The sequence below is a fragment of the Labeo rohita genome, chromosome 13, assembly GCF_022985175.1.
Source record: "Labeo rohita strain BAU-BD-2019 chromosome 13, IGBB_LRoh.1.0, whole genome shotgun sequence".
Lineage (NCBI taxonomy): Eukaryota > Metazoa > Chordata > Actinopteri > Cypriniformes > Cyprinidae > Labeo > Labeo rohita.
Genome location: NC_066881.1, coordinates 28,570,364 through 28,584,320, shown reverse-complemented (window position 1 = coordinate 28,584,320; position 13,957 = coordinate 28,570,364). Strand labels below are relative to the sequence as shown.

At 34.6% G+C, this 13,957-nt stretch overlaps 1 protein-coding gene across 1 annotated transcript in view; it reads left to right on the top strand.

The window, feature by feature from the left end:
- Positions 1 to 13,957, top strand: part of pcdh15a (protocadherin-related 15a) — a 274,694-nt gene that overhangs the window by 200,284 nt on the left and 60,453 nt on the right. Inside the window, 2 exon segments of the mRNA XM_051125245.1 lie at positions 4,461 to 4,601; positions 8,248 to 8,360. Coding sequence (XP_050981202.1) covers positions 4,461 to 4,601; positions 8,248 to 8,360 — 254 coding nt within the window.

The window sequence follows — 13,957 nt, the reverse complement described above, 5'->3', positions numbered from 1 at the left end:
AAATGCATAATAAGACATTTCTAAATTATTACAAACTTTTGACAGCTAGTTTGAATGTATATAAATTATATGTTTATTTATTTTTTTACTTGATATTTTGTTTAATTACATTAACTGCATTTAATCTGATATATCAGTATTTTGTGACAAAGGTAGAAAAATTAATATTTTATATAAAATATTATATTATATTATATTATATATATATAAAATCAGTGGTCTGTGGTGTTGTTCTGAAATGAGGAGGCAAAGTCCTCAAAGTTTTTTTTGTTGTTCTTGTTGTGTTTTTTTTTTTTTTTAACTCAAACGTAAATTAATGTCTCATATGCATTTTCTTGGTTAATTAAACATTAATTACACTATTAGAAAAAGAAAAGAAAAATCAGTTTTATATTTTTACATTAAACAATGTAATCAATATTCTATTTATTAAAGCCAAGTATAAATATTATCAAGTGTTTTTAATCATTTTACATTCATTCCAAAATAATAACTCGAGGCAGTAACAACTTAAACAATATATGTTATTTGTGAACTTATGTTCAGCTATTATTTTTAGTAGTTACTTTTATACTTTTAACTATGTTTTAATTTCTAGTATCATCAGTCATTAAAGCTTGGTAAATGTTGTTCACAGACACAGAGAAACCAAACTGATTACTCACTAAACACTCCCACAGATCATGTTTTCATGCCACAGTCTTATTCTGATGTAACAAAGTGGTTTTATCTAAGCGTGTGAGTTGTTTACTTACCCTTGCAATTCTGTCTGAAAATGCAACACTTTTCTCAGAAAATTGTTCCAATTGCATATGTTTTGGTATTCACGTGCTTATTGTTTTTGTTCGCACTGCAACAACACAAAAAAACAGAGAAGAAAAGTCAAACTTGATCAAATTTCACACAGAACTTAAAAATGGACTGGACAAAATTATTGGCGCCTTGTCAAAATTGTGAGAAATAATTGCTTTTCAAGCATGTGATGCTCCTCTAATTTGTATTTAGACACACCTGTGGCAAGTAACAGGTGTGGGCAATATAATAATCACACTTGCAACCAGTTCAAATGGAGAAAAGTTGACTCTGTGGAGAGAGTTGTCTGTGGATTTAAGAGAAAAAACTGTGGAAAAACATGGACAATCTTAAGGCTACAGGTCCATCTCCAGAGATCTTAATGTTCCTGTGTCCACTGTGCACAATATCATCAAATATGTTTACAGCCCATAACACTGTAGCTAACCTCCCTGGATGTGGACAGAACAGCAAAATTAATGAAAAATTACAGCGAAGGATTGTTCGAACGGATAAAGAACCGCGATTAACTTCCAAACAAATTCAAGCTGATCTCCAGACACAGGGTACAACACTGTCAGCTCGCACTGTCCATCGCCATCTGAATGAAAAGGGACGCTGTGGTAGGAGACATAGGAGGACACCACTGCATAAAAAAGCAAGACTGGAGTTTGCCAAAACTTATGTGACAAAACCAGAATCCTTCTGGGAGAACGTACTGTGGACAGATGAGACAAAAGTAGAGATTTTTGGTGAAAGACATCATGGCACTGTTTACAGAAAAAGAAATGAGGCCTTCAAAGAAAAGAACACAGTCCCTACAGTCAAACATGGTGGAGGTTCAAAGATGTTTTGGGTTTGCTTTGCTGCTTCTGGCACTGGATGCCTTGACTGTGTGAATGGTATCATGAAATCTGATGATTACCAAAGAATTTTGGGGTGCAACGTAGTGGCCAGTGTCAGAAAGCTGCGTCTCCACCAGAGGCCATGGGTCTTTCAGCAGGACAATGACCTGAAACGCACTTCAGAAAGCACTCAGAAATGGTTACAAACAAAGAGAGTTCTGAAATGGCCAGCAATGAGTCCAGATCTGAATCCCATAGAACACCTGTGGAGAGATCTCAAAACAACAGTTGGGAGAAGGCATCATTCAAATCTGAATGACCTGGAGCAGTTTGCAAAATAAGAGTGGTCCAAAATTCCAGTAGAGAGGTGTAAGTAGCTGATTCATGGTTACAGGAAGCGATTAATTTCAGCTATTTTTTCCAAAGGGGATGCTATCAAATATTAAGTTAAGGGTGCCAATAATTTTGTCCAGTGCATTTTTTGGGTTCTGTGTGGAATTGTCTCAGATTTGACTTTTCTTCTGTTTTTTTTTTTTTGTGTGTGTGTTTTTCCAATGCAAATTAAAAAAAAAACATGCGAGTACTAAAACATAACTGCAACAATTTTCTGAGAGAAGGGTTGCATTTTCTGAAAGAAATTGCAAGGGTGCCAATATTTTTGGCGATGACTGTATACTTACTATAATAGTATGTCATTAACTTGGTCCTGATCTTCTATGGAATTCATTATTTCTTAATTAATATAATGCACATCAAGGGTGTCTGTATAAACATGCCACTAGTGTCTCGCACCATGATGTCAAATTAAAAACCATTTAACTACCCAGCACTTATGGGGAGCATGTTTTGTTATTGTTTTTATGCCAGAGACCGTATTTCATAGGTGAGGGTACTTGATTAGCTTGTTTCTATTTTTAAAAAGTCATTAATATTTTTATTATGTAGTAAATGTTTTATCAAAACAATGAATCCCTCAGGGCCATGGGGCACTGTGAATAATGTCATAGCTGAAAGGGTTGTGATGGCCTTTAGCTGTGATTATATGCATTATACGGCGTACCTTAATAGTGCATTTAATGATTCTTTTTATCATAATACTGCATCAAGACTACTGTATCTTTTCATATGAAGATAATATTATGACTGTTAGCATAAATTCAGGTTATCTGTGCTTCCAAAGCTTGTTAAAACCTCTCTGGTTTGTTCATTATAGCAGATTTTGCCTGCATTTGATGTCCTTATTTGACATCATGACTGGATTTTACACGAGAACCAGGACAGTGTCTAGTGATACAGTGATGTCAGGTCATCGGATTTAACTTTACTTTCCCTAAACGTAGTGGTGTGATCGTCTTAACAGAGATTAAGGTGGTCGGGTGAGGTAAATCTGTCTGTTTTACTCTTCCTGTTCATGCCGTCTGCTGTCAAACAGACTACGGTGCTGTTTATTTTCATGGCCTGCCACAGAAGCTGTTAAATTATGCATTTCTTTTTTAAATAATGCTTTGAAAACATGGGGGGGTGCCAGAGAAATATGACACAAATAATAAGCCATAGAAAAATTTTGACATGGACTTTAAAAAAAAAAAACTAGAAACTAATTTCTTGGCTGTCAGAGATGTAAATGTGATGTTGCTTCTGTCTCTTTCTACTGCAGTATAAATGACTTTGTATGTTTACCACAGCACAAAGCATCAAACTTTTATGACGCAGCCAGACGGAAGAGCTATAAAGTATCAGTAGAATGAGGTGCAGCAGACGGAGCTCTCTGTAGCTCTACAAAACACGATGCCCAAGAGACCTTTGAGGAAGTTCAAACCAGCTATTCAAAGAAAAGTCAATCCTTTAAAAGAATAGTTCACTCACATAAAATAAAATTTCTGTCATTATTGATTCACCCTCATGTCATTCTAAAACCTCTATGATTTACACAAAAGAAGATTTTTGCTGAATGTCCGAGCTGTTATTTTTCAAACAACATATTTGTGACCAATACCACCATAAATGCAACAGAAACATAGTTCATGCGATTTTTAAGCAAAACATGTTTGAGGTTGTTAAAATGTTTTTAAACAAGGGCTGTTTTACTCACTGAGGCTGCATTTGTTTAATTAAAAATACAGTAAAATCACTAGTATTAGGAAATATTATCACAATTTAAATAACTGTTTGCTATTTTAGTGTATTTTAAAATTCAGTTTATTTCTGTGATGCAAAGCTGAATTTTCAGCAGTCATTACTTCAGTCCTCAGTGTCACATGATCCTTTAGAAACCATTCATGCTTAAGAAACATTTCTTGCATAAGTGTTGAAAAAAGATTTAAGGATTATTTGATGACTATAAATTATTACTATTACTTTTGATTAATTTAATGTGTCCTTGCTGAATTATAGTATTATATTGGCCCCAAACTTTTGAATGGTAGTGTACATTTCAGCGCTATTTGAAGTCATTTATATAAAACCTGAAGTGATGTGTAATTTCAATGAATGACTCATTTCAGTGTGTTTCTCACAAGATTTAGAAATAAGTACTTAAAAGGCTTTTATTTGCCTTTTTAGGATTTTGAAAGCCACTGATTTCTGTCTGTCTTTTGTAGTACGGAAATAGCTTAGAAAATATCCTGCAAATTATTATGATTCATTGTCATGGAAAGAAAATATAATGAAATCCCTTTTGAAGTGGTGATAACAATAGAGCTCTGTAATTATCTAATGATGTGATGCATAGAATTAAATATAATAATACAGCAACTTTGGTCCTTAAAATGCAAGCAGACATGCTCTAGGGATGTGTTGATACTAACCGTGTTCCTCCCTCAGGGTACGCCTGCCAGTAAAGTGCGCTACAGAGTGGATCAGGATCTGTCTCCGTACAGTGGAAGTATCTTTGATGTGGAGACGGACACAGGGCGAGTTGTCACCAAAGTCAACCTGAATGAGCAGCCCAACGCCATCTTCAAGGTGAGTCTGAGCCGACAGGCTGTCCTTCTGCTGTTATACACTTCACTTGTGCTCTTGCAAGTTGATTGATGGCATTAATATGCATAAGACTTGAGTTCAAATCCAGCATAGTTTGTTTTTAAATTAGATTTTTGTTAATTCACCAGTTTTATGGTTCATTATGCTAACGCATTAGATATCAAGAACTAAAATGATCAATAGCTTACTTTTACAACATTTTAACAATATTTGATTATGATGACAATTATGATGGAGTGATGGGGAGGTTTATTTCAAAGCTGATAACCTATTAAAAACAAGGGAGAGTCATTAGATTAAAATGGTAATAATAGTGTATTTCTACAGCATACTCACCATGGACCCGTGTACGCTTTAGTTACTGTCTCCTCTACTATGACCTGAATCAATATATAAATTAATTAGCCTTGCATTAGTTAAGCTCAAATCAATTTACCTTTGAGCAAATGTTGGTTTTACCATGCTAGGATGACTCTGCTTGGGAATGAGGGCCGACACATCATTTAATCTATAATATGCACTTCTCAGGATTTTATTTCATGATTTAGAAAAGGACAAATGCAGTATGTGGTCTCCACATATTCTTTGTGCTGCCATGAAGTACTTGAGAAAAAATTAGACATTTCTCTTGCTGTAAAAATAATAATTAGGAGTTTAAGCGTGGAGCGCTGAAACCCTACTGTAATTGTTAGAATGGTCATGGATCAGCGACCAAACCGTATGTCGTAGAGACTTGAAACTTGGAGGGATGGTAGTACTCGTACCGCCTATAACTTGACCCATGCTCACCCCAATTGGCCTGACGGGGGCGCTACAGCGATCAAAAGTGCGAAATTGCTCATAACTCCAAAACTGTCCGTCACAGGCTCAAGTGTCTTATGTTGTTGGAGTCCTTGGCTCATAGCAGACAAAACACATGCCTCAGATTCTAAATTCTTTTTTTAAAAAACCTACTTTTGCAAACTAGTCCTGGGTTTTTCGCCTGATCGAAACAAACCAGTGCAGAAAGATTCTCTGGAAAGTGAATATCCATAATTATCCAAAAAAAGTTGAACTTTTGACTCACGCCAATACGTTTGAAAGGGCCAGGGCCACTTTTACTAAAATGCCTATAACTCCTGAACGGAATGAGATATCTTTGCTAAACTCAGAACACTTATGTAAGAGCTCAATCTGAGGTCACAGGAAAGATATTACAGAGCTTGGCTATTTGGTTGTGCTATTAGAGAGAAAAAGCATTATATCTACACAACCATTTGTCCTTTCAAGATGAAAATCAGTGTACTCTTGGTCCAAAATACCACAGGTGTCTATAAGGACATTTGCGTATCTCAAAAAACATGGCCACCATTGGCCGATGAAATTTGAGCACCTGTTAGATAAGGTTAACGGAGGCCTCATCGACTCATGGCCTCAAAGGTCTAAGAGAAATCTGAAAGAAATCAGCCACTGGCTGATATTCGTAACATGCGATAGAACTCCTCATTCTGGACAACTTTGTGCCTAGAACCACTGCTGTCAATCAAATCGTTTGTTAAAAAAAAAAAAAAAACTGCAGTACAATTCTCTGGACTGTTTTGGTCAACAATTATTAAAAAAAATTTTTTGAAATTTACCCTTTGGAAGGCTATAATGGGGTCGTTTAGAAAAGGGGCCAGTCCAAATTTACCCAAAAACCTATAAAGTTTATACATAAAACTTTACAAAACCTGCTGAGCACATGCGACAGGTAATTGTAAACAAGCATGCAATGTTTTAAGGAGATTGGACCACAGCTGGCACTGTAACAGTTAAAAAAGACTCAAAAACACTATTTCTTTGGTGAATGACCTTGACTTGCAGAAAATGTTCATACGTTCTTACATACACTGGATCTTCCCATTATACGATCGATTGCATGATTCTGAACAACTTTGCTTCTAGGACCACTGCTGTCAAACAAATTGTTCTTTGAATGTTTGACATTATTTAAAAAGTCTACTGTTGCGAAATGCTCTTAGGTTTTACACTCAACCTCAAAAAACAAAACAAAACAATGCAGTACAATTCTCTGGACTCTCTGGGTCAATAATTATCAAAAAAAAAAAAAACAAATGAAATTGACCCTTTGGAAGGCTATAATGGAGTTGTTTAGAAAAGGGGCCTGTCCAAATTTACCCAAAAACCTATAAAGTTTATACTCAAAACTTTACAAAACCTGCTAAGCACATGCAACAGGTGATTGTAAACAAGCATGCAATGTTTTAAGGAGATTGGATAACAGCTGGTGCTATAACAGTTAAAAAGGACTTAAAAACACTGTATTTCTATGGTATTTTTTGATAATTATTGACCCAGAGAGTCCAGAGAATTGTACTGCATTGTTTGTTAGTTTTTTTTGTTTGTTGTATTTCGCAACAGTATACTTTTTAAATAATGTCAAACTTTCAAAGAACAATTTCATTGACAGCAGTGGTCCTATAGAGGCAAAGTTGTTCAGAATCAGGCAATCGACAATTGAACAATTGAAATGTACCCTTTGGGAGGCTATAACAGGGTCATTTAGAAAAGGGGCCTGTTCAAATTGACCTGAAATCCTATAAAGCCTAAAGGAAAACTCAAAACTTCACAAAACCTGGTGGTCACATGCGACAGGTGATTTTAAACAAGCATGCAAAGTTTTAAGGAGATTGGACCACAGCTGGCGCTATAACAGTGTATTTCTGTAGTACTATAAATTACCTGGGGAAAAAAAATGCTTTTTTTAATCATTAATTTAGGTGGGTACAGCCTTGCTAAATAATGTGTATATTATGCCTAAATGCCCTAAACGTTTGAACCCCGGTAATCGTTGCTTGCAGCTATATTTTTACAATGTTTTGTAATGTTTTCATGTTCACAAAAAATGCTTTTTTTAATCATTAATTTAGGTGGGTACAGCCTTGCTAAATAATGTGTATATTATGCCTAAATGCCCTAAGCGTTTGAACCCCGGTAATCGCTGCTTGCAGCTATATTTTTACAATGTTTTGTAATGTTTTCATGTTCACATTGACACTGAAAATTAGTTCACTGATAAATAGTGACGTCCAAGTTTGTGAAAAAGAGAAATCCTTAAAGAAGTTGAAAACTTGCGCCAGTTAGTTTTGTATTCATGCTGGTTTCAAACTTCGAAAGTTATAGCTTTTTCAATAAATAAAATGGATAAAATGTACTTTAAAAATGTCTAGTGGTTTAACCATCAAGTAAAAAGTAATGACATATTTTCATTTTACCTTGAATACAAATGAGTATATCCAACTTTTTCAAATTTTTCAAATGAACATGTTTTTCAAATACCATGGAATTTTAAAGAAGTGTCAGTAACTTTTCTTGCATTTACATAAAAAAAAACTGAACTAACCATGTCATGAAAAAGACAAAATATGTGATTTAAAAGGAAAATGTTGGCTATACCACTTAAGAAAAGATGTGACAGGCAAAAGTTTTTCAATTTAATATATTAAATCCCCACTACATCTTATTCCTAGACATTTATTTAAATAAATAAACAATAAAATAAATAAATAAATAAAATAATTGCTTCAGACACAAGTCGTTGTCTGTTTGATCTGCATTTTAATGTATTTTTCATGAACTCCTCTCATAGCTGGTGGTCATCGCCTATGACGACGGAGAGCCGGTGAAGACGAACAGAACTACGGTGGAAATCACTGTGCTTCAGCCCTCCAGGATTCCCATCTTCACCGAGGAAGAGTACAGGTGGGTCCCGCTGTCTGTAGAGAGCGAGAGAACAGACATTTACTTATTTATGACATGTTCTCTTTGAGCTCTGTGAGTCAGAATTAGTTTAGCACATATTCCCCGCAGGCTGATTCAGAATCTCTGCATGAGTAATGAGTGTTATCTGTGAATATGTGACTAGAAGCGCTGGGAGGTTGAGTCGGGCTGCTCTACAGCGCTCAAACACTGTTGTTTCAAAAGAGCACGTCTGCAGCTTGTCAGTTGGTTTCAGTGTGGACACTGAATCTTAGTGTGTTAGGGGGTTTAAAGTTTAATGTTAAAAAAAAAGGTTTTTGTTTGCAGTTTTGATTAATAAAGGCTCAAAGACTTACTAAGCACTCATAAGAAACGCAGTGAATTTATAATATTTTTAAGTGCTGTGTAGGTACTAGCTTATATAGCTTTTAAACAAGTTACCCAGAAACATTTTTTTTTCATCTGATACCTTGGGTCATGCTAAGTTCATCTGACCAGAGTTGTGAATTTTTTTCCCCAAACTTCTCCCAACTTCTTTAAAACGATCATCCTTAGATTTGTATACATATACACTAAGTTTTCACATTGTTGGATCATGATGTTCACCTTTCAAAGTCAGCCATATTGTTTTATTTTCTTTTTTTTTCTTACAAATTGTTACACATCAATGAATTTGACCACAAGGACCTTCATTTAGGAAGTGTGCATCCGAATGAATTGTTTTTTACTATTTTTTAATGTTTAGTAGTTTTATATAAATTGTACTTTTTAATGTTTAATCACTTTTATAAATTTTTTTACAAATTAAAATTAGTACAACAAAGTTAACATAAAAAATGAATAATTGACAACAACAAAAAAACTATTAAATTAAATTATTTAATTTAATCAAATGAATATTAAACTATTCTATTGTCCAACTGCTAAATGACCTTTTTTCAGAATTATGAGATATAAACTCTGACTATAAAGAAATTAAGTCAGAATTGCACACTTACAAGTTAAGCTTGTAAGTGCTTGTAAGTTAAGCTCAACTTGTAGCTTAACTTGTAAGTGCGAGTTATTTATTTATTTTTTTTAATAAAATTGAGTTTATATCTTGAAGTTCTAACTTTATAACACAAAACATGCCTGAGAACTTATCAGTCTTTTTCCCCTTTAGAACTGGACTTTATAAGTTACAATTGCGAGTTTATATTTCACAATTCTGAGGAAAAAAGTCAAAATTGTGAATTTTTATTTCGCAGTTCTGACTTCTTGCAATTGGAAGTTCACACAATTCTAAAAGATAAAAAGTCATGATTATACCTTTTTGATTTTTTATTCAGTGACAGAAACAGGCTTCCATATGATGGTGTTGCAAACATAACTTTATACGTTTCTGTCAAGCTGCTTTGAATCAATTGTGTATTGTATAAAATGATATGCAAATAAAATTGTCTTTTGACTTGACAATTTACTGCTTAGAACACAATGTGTTTGGTGTACTGTACCTGGGAAGATCTGTTCCTCTGTTGGCATGTTTTCACCATAAGCTAAAACAGCATATGCAGAAGCTAGTTTTGTTCTTTCCCTGCTGCTTCCATACCTTTCATTTCTTTATTCCATTTCTCTCACTGTCATTCCTTTCTCTCTGTAAAGGCATCCAGGAGAAATAGAGTTTTGTTCTTCTGGTCAGAGAGAATATATGATTTTATTGTGTATTTTCTCTCTTTCATGGAGAAAATAAAAAAAAGGCTTCTGACTCTTAAAATATAAGAGAAAATGGGCAAAATAGAACTTCAGCCAGGAAAAACAACCCTTCTGTTAGAATATCTAGTGAAGAAGCTGTAAATGATTCCCTACAGCAAGCAGATGTGTGTCATTTTCAAGTGTAAAACATCCGGTGTTTTCAGAAAGTGTTTAGACCCCTAAAAATGGGCCTTTTATATGCATTCAGGCTTTTCATGCAGTACTTTGTAGTGGCAACTTTGTCAGCGATTGCAGCATTGAGTTGTCTTGTTTCTTCTAGCAGACAGCCCGCTGGGATTTGAGCTGTTTCTCTGTCTGATTGAATGTGGACTGTCTGTCATTATTGATGGTGTCCAGCTTAAAGCCATGGCAGGACCATTCAACTACAGTCAGGAATCTTTCCTGAAGCACTGCGGTGGATGTTTGCTCCTGTACATCACTGATTCTTTAACATGGTCTTGGGGATTTCTTGTAGATATAGAGGCACTGACAACAATGGAGGTTTCTAGAAGTCATTTTCTTGTAACTCCAGAATGATTAGTCTTATTAGCCTTATATAAAGTTTATATTGCAACATTAATAGGTAGTACACTACCATTTAAAAGTCTGGGGACATATTAATAATAAGAAATCACCAGCTCAGCATACTAGAATGATTTCTGAAGGATCATGTGACACTAAAACTAAAGTAATGAGTAATTTAGCAGTTGCATCATAGGAATAAATTACATTTCAATATATATATATATATATATATATATATATTCAAATAGAAAACAGCTATTTGAAAATGTAATAATATTTTACAATATTACTGTTTTACTGTAATTTGAATGATTAGTTTATTTACAGCTGTCTTATTTATAGCTTATATGACAACATAAGTATGTAGTCCACTACCATTTAAAAGTTTTGGGTCATATTAAGCAACAGCTTGATAATAATAAGAAATCACCAGATCAGCATATTAGAATGATTTCTGAAGGATCATGTGACACTGAAGACTGGAGTAATGATGCTGGAAATTCAGCTTTGCATCACAGAAATAAATGACATTTTAAAATATATTCAAATAGAAAACAGTTGAAAATATATTTCACAATATTACTGTTTTACTGTAATTAATACCAATTTATGTAATAATAAATGCCTTGGTGAGCGTAAGAGGCTTAAATAAATAAATATGTACATACTAGGGCTGGGTTTTGACACAGATATCACAATTTGTTTGATTCTGATGCACAAGCTTGCAATTAAATTCGATTTTTCAAATCGTTTCAGTTCTATTTGGTTAAACATCAATTATTTTGGATATATATCAGGTACAGTACTCTCTCAACTAATGCTGTAAAATATACATGAAAGTAAGTTGGTACTACATCACTATAATTTTGAAGGTTAAAATTACTGTAACTGATTTGTATACAAATGCTTAAATTACACTCAGTGTTATTTTATAGTAATAAAGTTACAATTTCATAACTTTTACTCCAATTCGTTTTTTGAAATATATAAACATTTAAATAGTGGCTGTCATAAAAACTTGACGGATATATTCAAACTAGGGCTGTCAGTTGATTAAAATCTTTTATCTAATTAATTACATGATGTGTCGATTAATTAATCTAATTATATTAATCGAAATAATAAATTTGACTGTGAAAATACCCACAAAAGGTTATTTAAAGCTATTTTTGTGTTAAATGAGAAAGTATCAAATAGACGTTACAAATTGTAGCTTTAGAAAGAAATATTTTATTTGATTCAACATAAAATTTAATACACATCAACATTTAGGCTGCAACGGCCTCACGTAAACTTTATATTTTATGGAGTTGTTGCCCTGCATCGTATTTGTCAACGGTCAATCAACTGTGTGAAATTTAAGATGATGTACAGGTCTGGGGGCGGGGCCAGCGTGTTAACTGTGTTAAAATATTTTAATCATGTTATTTTTTCATAACTAATTAATTAAGTTAATGCTTTAAACTTATAGCCCTAATTCAAACATAAATTAAATATTGAAGAACAGTAAAAATGATATACATTTTTACATATATATATGGTGGATATACACTGACCAAAATTATAAACGCAACACTTTTGTTTTTGCCCCATTTTTCATGAGCTGAACTCAAAGATCTAAGACTTTTTCTATGTACACAAAAGGCCTATTTCTTTCAAATATTATTCACAAATCTGTCTAAATCTGTGTTAGTGAGCACTTCTCCTTTGCCAAGATAATCCATCCACCTCCCAGGTGTGGCATATCAAGATGCTGATTAGACAGCATGATTATTGCACAGGTGTGCCTTAGGCCGGCTACAATAAAAGTCCACTCTAAAATGTGCAGTTTTATCACACAGCACAATGCCACAGATGTCGCAAGTTTTGAGGGAGCGTGCAATTGGCATGCTGACTGCAGGAATGTCCACCAGAGCTGTTGCCCGTGAATTGAATGTTCATTTCTCTACCATAAGCCATCTCCAAAGGCGTTTCAGAGAATTTGGCAGTACATCCAACCGGCCTCACAACCGCAGACCACGTGAAACTACACCAGCCCAGGACCTCCACATCCAGCATCTTCACCTCCAAGATCGTCTGAGACCAGCCACCCGGACAGCTGCTGCAACAATCGGTTTGCATAACCAAAGATTTTCTGCACAAACTGTCAGAAACCATCTCAGAGAAGCTCATCTGCATGCTTGTTGTCCTCATCGGGGTCTCGACCTGACTGCAGTTCGTCGCTGTAGCCGACTTGAGTGGGCAAATGCCCACATTTAATGGCGTCTGGCACTTTGGAGAGGTGTTCTCTTCACAGATGAATCCCAGTTTTCACTGTACTGGGCAGATGGCAGACAGCGTGTATGGCGTTGTGTGGGTGAGCGGTTTGCTGATGTCAACATTGTGGATCAAGTGGCCCATGGTGGCGGTGGGGTTATGGTAGGGGCAGGCGTATGTTATGGACAACGAACACAGGTTTATTTTATTGATGGCATTTTGAATGCACAGAGATACCGTGATGAGATCCTGAGGCCCATTGTTGTGCCATTCATCCGCGACCATCATATCATGTTGCAGCATGATAATGCACAGGCCCATGTTGCAATTGTATGATTTTTCTGAGGTAAATGTGACGTTACGTGACATATTGTTTACAAGCTGTAATATTGACATCTTTGCATGGTTGAAACACTGATTGAGCGGTTACATGACACATGATACAGATTTCACAAGTTGTACACTTTCTTTTAACATACTTTCGGATGTTTATTCATGTTAATTTTGTGCTGAAACTGCTTTAAAGTGGAGGAGATGAGCTACAGCGATCTATCACTCCACATTAAATAGTGCCAAAATTGCATTTATTGTTTGAATACTGTAATAAAATGGACAGAATTTGAAATCTGAGGCTTTGTTTCATATCAAAAGTAACAAAGCACAAAGCCCATTGTGATTTATTGGATGGAGGTGTGCTACAATGTTCCGTTTATTAACTGAAAACAGGCTAGACTTATTGATTATTGTGATTTAAGAATATTTTGATATTGTTTCATAAAAATGAGAATCCATTAAAATCGAGAAATCAAAAAAAATAAAATTATCCAGCCCTAATACATAACGCCCCCAAACTGGTCTTGTGCCAGCCTAGCAACATCCATTGAAATGAACTGAAAATGACCTTCTTAGTTGTCGCTAGTTTAATGGATAAATACCTTGGTTTACATATATTAATTTCAAAATTTTAGGTTGAAAATGAAAGTAGTTGCCTAAAAACTATATAGACATTGTTTTTTAGGATATTTTGAGAGATTTTATTAAATAGACCTCAATGATGCTACAGTTTTTATATTATTTAAAAAAAAAAT